At 44.3% G+C, this 10503-nt stretch overlaps 1 protein-coding gene across 1 annotated transcript in view; it reads left to right on the forward strand.

Moving 5' to 3' along the window:
- ofcc1 (orofacial cleft 1 candidate 1) overlaps positions 1-9957 on the forward strand; it is a 74346-nt gene extending 64389 nt beyond the window's left edge. The window contains exons 22-24 of the mRNA XM_062559365.1: positions 3058-3255; positions 8461-8596; positions 9858-9957. Coding sequence (XP_062415349.1) covers positions 3058-3255; positions 8461-8596; positions 9858-9934 — 411 coding nt within the window. The 3' untranslated portion in view covers positions 9935-9957. The remainder of the gene's footprint in view (positions 1-3057; positions 3256-8460; positions 8597-9857) is intronic.
- Positions 9958-10503: the final 546 nt, after the last annotated feature.

Consider the following 10503-nt stretch of genomic DNA (forward strand, 5'->3'; position numbering starts at 1 on the left):
ATGCCAGACGTCCTCTTTACTGTAGACGCAGTGTTTACGTCCGACATATGACAAAATCGAGGAAAATGTCAGACAGTCATGGACGTGTGAGACACAGTTATTACTAGACCAGTCTGTCCTCCTGTGAAAAATAACTATTTTATTCCCAGAAACTGTGTGGCCTCTTTTTAGCTGTTAGTTGCAAGCTAAAATCCTAATTTAGGTATGAATATGGGTCATTTTTTTACATATAACACAAAAGAATATCCTGTTTAAAAACGTTCTATCTCTGTTGGCCTCACACTCACAAAACAGCAAAGGATTTCACAACCCATCTCATGACCGACTTCTCATGTGCTCACACTAAAATTAGAACGATTGACAGGTCAGTCGAATGTTATCATAAGTCACAGTGCTTTTAAAAATATAAAAGCTATCTACAGACGCCTGTGTTTAAGTAGTGATTGCTTTCATTCATATGTGGTAGGATTCGTTTGGTGTGAAATCCCATCCTTTCGCAGAAAGACAGACAGACTCTATTTGTGAACCATGGAGCCATGTCTGCAGCTGTGCCATCTCCACTTCCTGTGTCCCCGTCCCTCCCTCCCTCCCTCCTTGCCTCCCTCCCATTCTTCATGTGCATTTGCGGTAATGTCTGCAAATCCTGAAATTTATGTCCCTGCTGGAAAACATGGTTTGCCGTTTATAGTCCTCGGCTAAAAGAAATAAGGCCGGTCCCTCCTGATGCAAGTCAAGGGACTGATGCAGACTCAATCAGATTTATAAATACAGAACCCAACAATAAATCCCGGTTTGATTGGGTTTCAATTGGGTTAGCTCACTTGAATGCTATCTGCTTAACCCACAGCTGGCCTGTCTGCTCCATGCAGGCATTGAACCTAAATCAGTCACTTAGTGCTATCAAATGGAACAATGGCAGAGTGGAGAGAGCACTCAAGCTAGGGCTAGAAGCCAGGCTAGCACCATAACGCAACACAGCAGACAGGAACAGAGTGGTGCAGAGCAGACAGGCCCTCTAATGCTCTTTCCTTTTTCGTGTCTCAGCAATGATGCGTCCTGAGAGCCATGGTGCATTGCATGAAATGGCATCACCCGATCCGAAACACACAAACACCTTTTCAGGCTTTTGTCTGGTCTTGTCAAGTGGATTTCACGTCCTAATTAGCGTAGGATGGTGGCATGGCTAACATTGAAGGGAAAAAAAATTCATGCAAGCCAAAATACACACGCCTGAAAGACCACACTGTGGTATTTAAGCAGGTGTGTTTAACCAAAGTGACTTGGAGTATGGAGGCTGGATCCATGTTGTTTCTATCACCAGTGTACAGCTTGGTTGACGACCGGGTCATAAGCAAACTTCCTGTCACCATCACAGTGGGGAAATAACCTTTTCTTTTTCAGTTCTCTCCAAAAATGTGCGACTTCTTACCGTACCAAGAACAAGCTGAGAACCCCGGCATAGCGGGAGGATCTGTGACTTTGTGCACAACCCTGTTTGTGTTTCCCCAAAAGGAGAAAAAGGGCAGTAAATCAACGTACACTCTATCCAAACAGAGTGATTGCTGCCCAACTGAGGTGCTGATTACTTAAGGAATTCAGGTAATCAGTTTCCCCCCCCCCCCCCCCCCCCCCCGTGTGAGCCGAGGCCAAGCTAGAGGTAAGGCGCAGTGGAGGCGATTTCACTAATGAGCGTCTTAATTAGCGTTGAAGAGATGCACCCCCCCCCCCCCCCCACACACACACACACACACACACACACATGCACACACACCTTCCTTAAATATCCTCAGCTGCTCTTGTCTCTCTCACTCTGGACTCGTGACTCTTTGACATTTTGACAATGAGGTCCTTTTTACTCATGGGGCTGTGTGGTCTGGAGTTCATGCGATGTCTCTTGATTACACGTGGGCTAATGGCTCCCATGGTTTTCTCCGGTGAAGTGCCTAGAGTTGTGTTTGGCTTAACGCTTGTAAGTGTGGGGAGACAGCGAAGCGCCACCAAATTAAACCTCTCCTTCAGCTTGACCGCGCTACCCGCAGCACCCGGAATGAGTTTGACTTTTTACTTTCTCTGTATTTTTAGACAAGTCATAGTTAAGCAGCCAATTAGAGGGTCACCTTGAATTTGAAGACAACTACTGAAAAACGTCTTCTGTCTTAATACTCCAAGCTTTTGTGTGTGGGTTTAGTGAGTGTGCGGGCTTGAGATTTTCACTGTTTTGAGTCGGTGACGTGAAGGCTAAAGTTTGCACTGTGGTCCGTGTGGCTACCGATAGTACACGCACGTGGACACACACATTGTATTTATTCTTGGAGTGCTTGGATGTACAACTTGTTTGCGAAAACGATGACGTGTAACATCTACCGAGGTTCATGTATCAGCACACATTCAAGCCGTCACCAGCAGACACTATCGGAGAGGGAGAGAGCTTCCATGATCTTCACACATGGATGACTTCGAGTTACATGACCTATATAACATGTTACACGCTCCGCTTGCTTGCCGTGTCTCACCCTAATACAGAAGGGCAGCGCATTACAGGTGTGTAATCTCCTAACACACACACACGTAGAGTCATAAACAAGCCAGCCAGCCGGATTACACATTGCTATGCATGATCACAAACACAACCTGTGTCCTTACCTGCCACAGATCAGGCCCATAGGACTCATGCACTGCTAGGAATTGGCTTGCTGATCTACTGTACGCAAGCGGTGCTTATCTGGTGGCTGCAGTTGTATGCAAATAAACTCAGCAGTTTACAAGGTATGGCTGATTTAAATATAATGCAGAGTATATGGGCTTTTGATATTGGGTTTGACCGAATGTTCCTACTGTGCATTTGCCACACACACACTCCGCGTACACTGCGGCTTTGAAGTATTTTCACATTGAATGTGTGCCAATTTTTTGAAGTGTCCTTATTACTCACATTGTCCACATCAATTTCAATGCATTTATGTATTATTTATGTGCCTCCCCCCCGCCCCCCGCCAACCGTGGTCGGTGCCTCCTCTTAATACATCATCATCTCCCTTTATGTTTGTGCATGATTAGGTTGCAGTCTACGACTATATCTGGACAGTGGAAGACCCATTGGCAGGCTCGGCAGCTCCTAGCGACCTCCCGAGGGACGGAGCGACTCTACCAGAGGGCGAGACCAGCACCCATGTGGCGGTCTACACCCTCTACTTGAGCGGGCTGAAACAAAGATACAGACACTTCCTCCGGCAGCCGGACGGGGCTATCATCGAGGTGGGGTTTGAACAAAACATTCTGGACACATTCAATGAGTAAACTGCATTCTGAAAGGGTAGTTTTAGAAGTACACTGTATGAATAATTTGTTAACAAATAACATAGAGCACATATCAACTGCATAGTCCTCTAAACCAGTTGCTTTCCTTAAAGAAAAGAAGATTCTGCATGTGGAACCGCATCGAACTGAGTTTTGCAAAAGGTGCTTCTCTGACTGAACGTGAAATGACGAGTGGAGGACAAAGAAAGAGATAGAAAGAGGGTGGAGAAATGAGTTGGAGGTTCAGAAAACACTCCCTCTTTTCCTCCGTTCGTCTCTCCAAGAGGGGGAGGGCAGAAATGGATGCATGGAGCAGCTCCTTATTCCTCTTTGAGAACAATAAAAAAGACAACAGTACAGCTCTGTGGTCTGAAAGGGTGAACAACCATGACAGATTAGATTCCTTTTGCTCTGGTGAAACCACAATCTAAAAGGATCCTGCAAAATATTTAAAAAATGGCAGTAACCTACAACAAGTCAACAAAGCTCACCTTTTCTTTGTCTCTCCTGCTGGTAACAACCACGCACAATCTCTACGGTATATTAAAACCTGCAGCGCCTCATCCTGTGTAGAACTTAAAGCAGCAGAGAAAAAACCCCAGTGCTGCATCGCCGTGCCGAGCATTACAACTATTGCTTCATACGTTTAGCTCGTCGTCCTTCAAGCGCTTGCGTGACAGGCGGGTCAGAAACACACCGATTCGCCGATTGTTGCCTAATTAAAAGTAGCACTTTGTGACTTCTGCAGTAGCAAGAAGTCATTCCTTTCCTCCATCATTCTGTCAGTCGCCCAGGAGCAACCTGGATAGCCCCAACAAATTTTATATTTTGATGTTTGAATGTGAGAGGAGTGAGGAAGGAGGTGAGGGGGGGGGGGGGGGGGGGTTGTAGGCGCTAACAATTAGCTCTGAGGCTCTTTTGCGTTCTAATGGTTCTCCGTCATAATTTGAGTGATGGTGAGCTTATGTGAGTAAACACACAGCGTGGTATATTTATTACTGGTGTCGCACTGCCTGAGTGTGTATGTGTGCACATTAGGCCTCTAGACCTGTGCATAGCAGATGAGACATCTGGGTGGATTGTTCATAGCCAAACAGACACACGCACACAGATCTTTACTTCTAGTCGGGGAAAAAAAAAAAAATGAAAAAATGCAGATGTCAACGCACATTTACTGCACCTGTAACCATCCGAAACATTACCTCACTGAGAGTAAAAAAAATGAATTCATGCCATTTCTGCTATCCCAAATCATTACCGCTGTGCTGACTCTCTATTCTGTAAAGTGTGAAGGGAGTTTCATAGAGGCCACCTTAAGTGAGATATAGGTGTACGTGTCCTTGGAAAACACACACACACACACGCACACACACCCTCTCACACTCTATCCCGCTGCTGCTCTCTTTTCTCACACACACTGTGTCCCTTGGGAGCTGCTGTCTGTTCCTCGCAACTTAACAGGCAGGGACCTCCGGCAGCAAGAGATGCCGATGGCGTCCTCTTTCACCCGCTGGTAGTGGGGAGCGATGACACCGATGCGCAGCAGTCGCCGAGAGAGCAGTGTGCCATTCCCCCTTCTCCTCGCAGCGCGGACCCCCGCTTTACGTATTCAAAACTAATCCTCTCCTGAATATATAGACTGTTTTTTTTTATGTATAGAGCAAGATCCAGGAATCACCAAAGGGCATCCCCAGATCTCTGAAGAACACTTGGGCTGATTTTATTAGTGCTTTATATAATTCTGGCAGCGGTACCCACACTGCGACAGGGTGCTGTGTACAAACTGGCCTTCAGATGTAAGGTGACAGCTCCTCGGAGAGGAATAACTGCCGTGCAGGCACTTCTACAGAATTTAAATAGATCAAAAATATTGAATGAAATAGAAAATTGCTCCGCTGCTGTATGCGATGCAGTGACCATAGTAATGCAAAGAAGTTCCCTTCTGTTCTTTATTTGTCATTTTAAAGCAATTGTCTGGGTTTTCCTGAAAAGGCTTTTTACTATATTTACTTATGCCACTAATGGCTTGCTTTATGGTGATGTATTCACACTGTCATATACTAGACTAAATATTACATAGCATGAATACAATTTATTTGGGCAATAAGAAAATAATCCATTTTGTTTAACCTTAAGCCAAATATGCTGAGGTATATTTGACATGTTAACACTGGCGTACACATACATACATACATACATATCTGTACTGTTTTTATCTAGCCTACTGCACATTACTACTGCACTACTGCAACATTTTTTTCCAGCTCATCATTATTATTGGTCTATATATAAAATATCATCATTCTTTTTTTAATCTCTTGTGAAATCTAAATTGTCTGCGAAGATTGAAATGTGGGATGACAGTGACAAAAACCGTCATTTACCGTTGACTCCTCTATCCCATTAAGTTAAAAGACTAATCCTACTTAAGAAGTCTGTTTCCATTTACTGAGGAAATATTGACGGACGGCTCATTTCCTTTTAAGAACTCTGTTGTCTTAAGCAGTGTCCTGGACACCGATGCCCCGAAGGACTTGCTCCTCCCTTAGACCAACATGACCATAGCACCAGAGGCTGCTGCTCAGCAAAATACACGTAAATTTACATCCAAAATGGGTCTAAACGAACACAATAAATAGCAACTCCTGGAAGAAGTCCCCTGAGGTGTAGACAATGCGAGACAATGTTTGAACGTAACACAACAGCCAGGTGTGCCCTGTTTGATTTGCTGCAGAGTGACAAACTGAGCAGGAGTCATGAGAAACTAAATATTTCGGGTTGTTTATTCAGCCATTATCCAAGCAGCTATGTTGACTAAAGGATGTTTGTTTTTTCTTTCGGTGTTGCATTGTTAGCAAGAAGTAGGAGCGCAACAGAAGATGTTGTGGGTTTGTAGTAAACAATATAATCATAATGAAGTCTTTATTGGCTTGCCTTATAGAATTCTGTTTAAAGAAAGTTAATATTAATGATCCATCATATGCTCCCATTCGGCGTGTGGCCCAGGGCAGGTGTGTGAAACATTGACCATGTTAAAGAAATCTTCTCGCTGAATTACAACAATACAAAAAAGTTAAAGCAACGTTCTCATCAGTGTGCTCCAATAAAAGACATTAAAGGTAAAGTGAGGTGTAGCTTTTCAAACGCTCATTACCTATAAACAGATGTTCCCCAGCTGCCAACGCGCCAAACGCACTGCTGACAACAACTGTTGGGGCCGAAATTATGCACAGAAATGCATCTCTATAACCTAGGACCTTCAGAGAAGGCCTCATAACCACTCCGTCTGAGGAAACAAGATGGCTGATGTAGAAATTAATGCAGGCAAAGTCATTATCTTCCCTCCTAAAACCACAGTGGGTTTATGTCCCCCTGTGTCGTTTTTTCTCCGGGGCTAGCATTTAAGTGTCGATGGACTTATAAAAAGATAGGACAAGCCAACTGTGCCCCCTTTGTCTCCTTTCCTCCATCTGTGAGGCAGCAGCATATGCAAGAACTGGCTGAGCTTCTGTAAAACTTCCATTAAAGATGCACAACTAAGGCTCTGCCAGCTTGAATATTACCTCTCTCCGCAAATTATTTATGGTTCGGAAAAAGCGCTGATGATGAGCATCTCCAGCGACTTGTATAAATAAAAACACTTTTCTCTGCAATTTCAGCGGTGCTTTTTTTCCCTCCCTTTTTGGCAGGGGGGGGGGGGGTGCTTAACCATTTGTAGAAGCAAAAAGTATGCCGTTTTATTGAGATAGTACGGTTTTAAGTGCATGGCTTTTCTTTATGTGAACATCAGCATGAGGGACTGTGTTATTATGCATGTTTTGTATAATTAAGAAGAGGATATCCTGTTACAGTTTATAGATTTTCATAATAACAGTGACAAGGCTGCATAATAAGGACGATAATAACGGGCGGTTGGTTATGATCAGAGAAGAAGAGAAATTTGAGATGATGCACGGTGGGGGGGGGCGGTTGAGCTTTCATGGGGGACACCTCATCATGGTGGTATGCCCTCAGATCTCTCATTAACAACGAGCCCTTTGTCTTATCTTTGCATTACTCAGCCGGCCGTCCGTCTGCACACGGCCACGACTCTCAGCCGGACCAATATTGACCTAATTTATCATGCGGAGAGTATGAAGAAGTTAACCTTTGGAAAAAAAAAACACCTTGCAGCTACATTAATTGACACACCGCATCAATTCTCCCTCCTACCCCTCTTTTGTAATTACTCTGCCGCACATTTGATTGCCGCTGCGGAGCTGTGGACCCACGCTTCATTTGCCGTGAGGTCATCGGCAGCCCTTAGAAATATGAATATGATTTATACAGGAAGTGAGTGTGCGCTGTATGCGTTATGAGTGATGTCTTTTCTGCACGTGTGTGTGTGTGTGTGGTTGCGAGAGACACAGAGAGGGGACAGAAAGATAAAGGGGGTGAAGGGGGGGGGGGTGTCCTTGACTTCATACTGTATGTTGCATGAGGAGATTAATGCCTCCCTGGCAGCCATATCTGCTTTGCAAGAGGACTTCTCCAAAGTACATTGCATGTAATTATCTGGCAGGTTTATACTAGTTTTAGATAAAGAAGCACTCTGTGGCACATATTTCAAGTATTCTCAATTGCTGCCCTGTGTGTGTAATTTGCAACTTAAAAAGCACCAGCGTACCTTTTGACTACTTGATGCTGTTAAAGATGTGCATAAAGAATGCAGATGTGTGTTTTCACTTCGTCCATAGATATATCTGACTATGATTTAGTCTCGTGTTGGATGGTGGCTCATAACGGTGAGAATTAAGTTGAATTTCATATCACTGTACATAAGTAGGCCAACCCAGATTGTTGCGAGCTGTTTCCCCTCTGGGACTGGAGGTAGTGTGTCAAATAAAGTCTCCATTTCTGCTTCTCCACCAAGTTGACTCAAAGCACCGGGACAGAGGTACAGAGACTGTGCATGACAACACTCCTTTCAGGCCTCGAGGAAAATAGCAGTTCTGCTGCCAATCTCAGTCACTGTCATCCCAGTTCAACCTGCACGCCGAGACGCTTGATGCGTGTGGCCCCTCGGCCAAGTCCGCCAATCGTTCCTTTGTTGTTAAGCTTCCGTCCATGTTGCTTTTCGCTGACTCTCGCGGGCCGTGCCATCTTTTTTCTTTTTGTTTGAAGGTGATTGGTGACATGGAAGGGTTGGACTGTGCGACCAGGATGGTGCCCGGCCCGGGTGAGCCCTCGGACGGTCAGGGAGAGGAGGATGGCGCGCGGGGCCCACAACAGCTACGGAAAAGGAAGAAAGCATTTGGGCGTGAGTATTCCTTTTTAATGTACACAAAGTCGATGTCGCCGCATCTCTTTCACACACACATGTGTAGGGTTGGGTATCGAGAATCGAGGATTGATTGGAATCGGAACTAGCTTTGCGATTTACCCGGTATCGTTCAAAAGTTTAAAATTCGATTCCTAGTTTCGATTCTCAGTCTGCCGGCGCCGACCGGAAAAAGAAACCGCTGAACACCAACGAAGAAGCGTCCACCGGAAGTGTTAGCATAACGGCGCGATCGAACATGGATAGCGTGCGTCGGCGGTCCAAAGTGTGGTTACACTTTTCTAAACAAACCGAAAACTCGGCAAAATGCAACATTTGCAGCAAAATGTTTTCATGCATAAGAGGGTGCACGTCAAATATGATTAAGCACCTCCGAGGTCATGGAGTGGAAGTAAATGTGTGCCTAGGGTTGCCAACCGTCCCATATTACCTGGGACATCCCGAATTATGGTCAATTTTCCCTCCAGTCCCGATTTCCAATCACAGCCTCCTAAGTCAATGACGCGCAAAAAACTCCCGGTTGTTGTGAATTTGTGACGCATCAGACCAGTGTGCGTGCACGGGTGCCGGGTGGCCAAAGCGGAGCTGTCTTATCTGTTAAAATGAGCAGTGAGGTTGGGACAGTTGGCAACCCCCTCCGTGTGCCCCGTGTTTGACGCTCTGCGCCGACCGTCCTCCGCTGCCTCTTCCTCTGGCTCCAAGGGTTAGCCCATCAGTGGGAGCAAGGTAACATTTAAGTACCTGCAGTGTCATACACTCATGTGTAAATGTGTTTTTGTGAGGTTTCAAAAATAAAGCTCTCTTGAGGAAAGTGTACCCCTATTAAAATATATTCATAATTTATAATGTTTATACAATATTCAAGTTCATAGTTTGATATTTATATTGTAGTTGAAAACAGCCTTGTTAGAAATTCATAGTAAAGTTAATAAAAAGTTCATAGAATTAACATTGATGGAGAAGGTCAGACTATTTCCTTCAGAAAGACCCTTGGTTAGCTAGCTCATTTAAAATATCTTAAACTTAAACTTTTTTGGCCCTGCCTCTTAAAAGAATCGGAATCGAGAATCGCTGGGAACCGGAATCGAAACAAGGAATCGGAATCAGAATCGGAATCGTTCAAATTCAAACGATGCCCAACCCTACACATGTGTGAACATCTTACTAATGCGAACCTTCTCTTAGCTGCTGTTCGTTCAGTAAAATGTACAGGGTTTCATGGGGTGTTTTGTTCCACCAGGGTCCAATCGCGTTGAACCAGTGGGAGGAAGTGGGTGTGGCTCGAGTTTAGCGCCACAAGACCTGCAGATGAGATAGAACCCTGCCTCCTCTCATCAACGGTCTGTTTGAGCCCTCTGGATTATACTTCTTTCAGTGTTACATTTCTTCAATCGTTCTTGCTTTTTGTATATTTGTAGTATTTAGATATCAAAAACACAGATTAAAATATGCTTTATTGCTGGAGTAAATGTGGTATATAACTTTTTCAATGACGATAACTTTTTTCTCTCTTCATAAAACGCTTCAAATGTATTATATATGTATGCTGTATCATTTCCTAGTTACAATACACATTAATGACGGCGAAGGTAGATTCATAGAATAACTGCGACCATAGTTAGTGTTGTAAATTCTTTTGAACCTGCAAAGTAAACACACAGCTAGTGCTGTAACCTGATAAAACGTGTTCTGCAGACTGCAGGTTGTTAGCTGTTCAGCGCAGGCTCAACACATTGAAAAATTAAGATTCTAAAGTTCACTAATCAGAACACGAGTGATAAAATATCAATATTGCCCTCACATTAAGCAGGATAATATCCAGGCCAGCTTGATTTGTATTGAATATGTGTCTGCTAGCCAGTGCTCAGCGTAATGAAGTGGCTCAC

This window comes from Pungitius pungitius, chromosome 19 (assembly GCF_949316345.1).
Source record: "Pungitius pungitius chromosome 19, fPunPun2.1, whole genome shotgun sequence".
NCBI classification, from domain to species: Eukaryota; Metazoa; Chordata; class Actinopteri; order Perciformes; family Gasterosteidae; genus Pungitius; species Pungitius pungitius.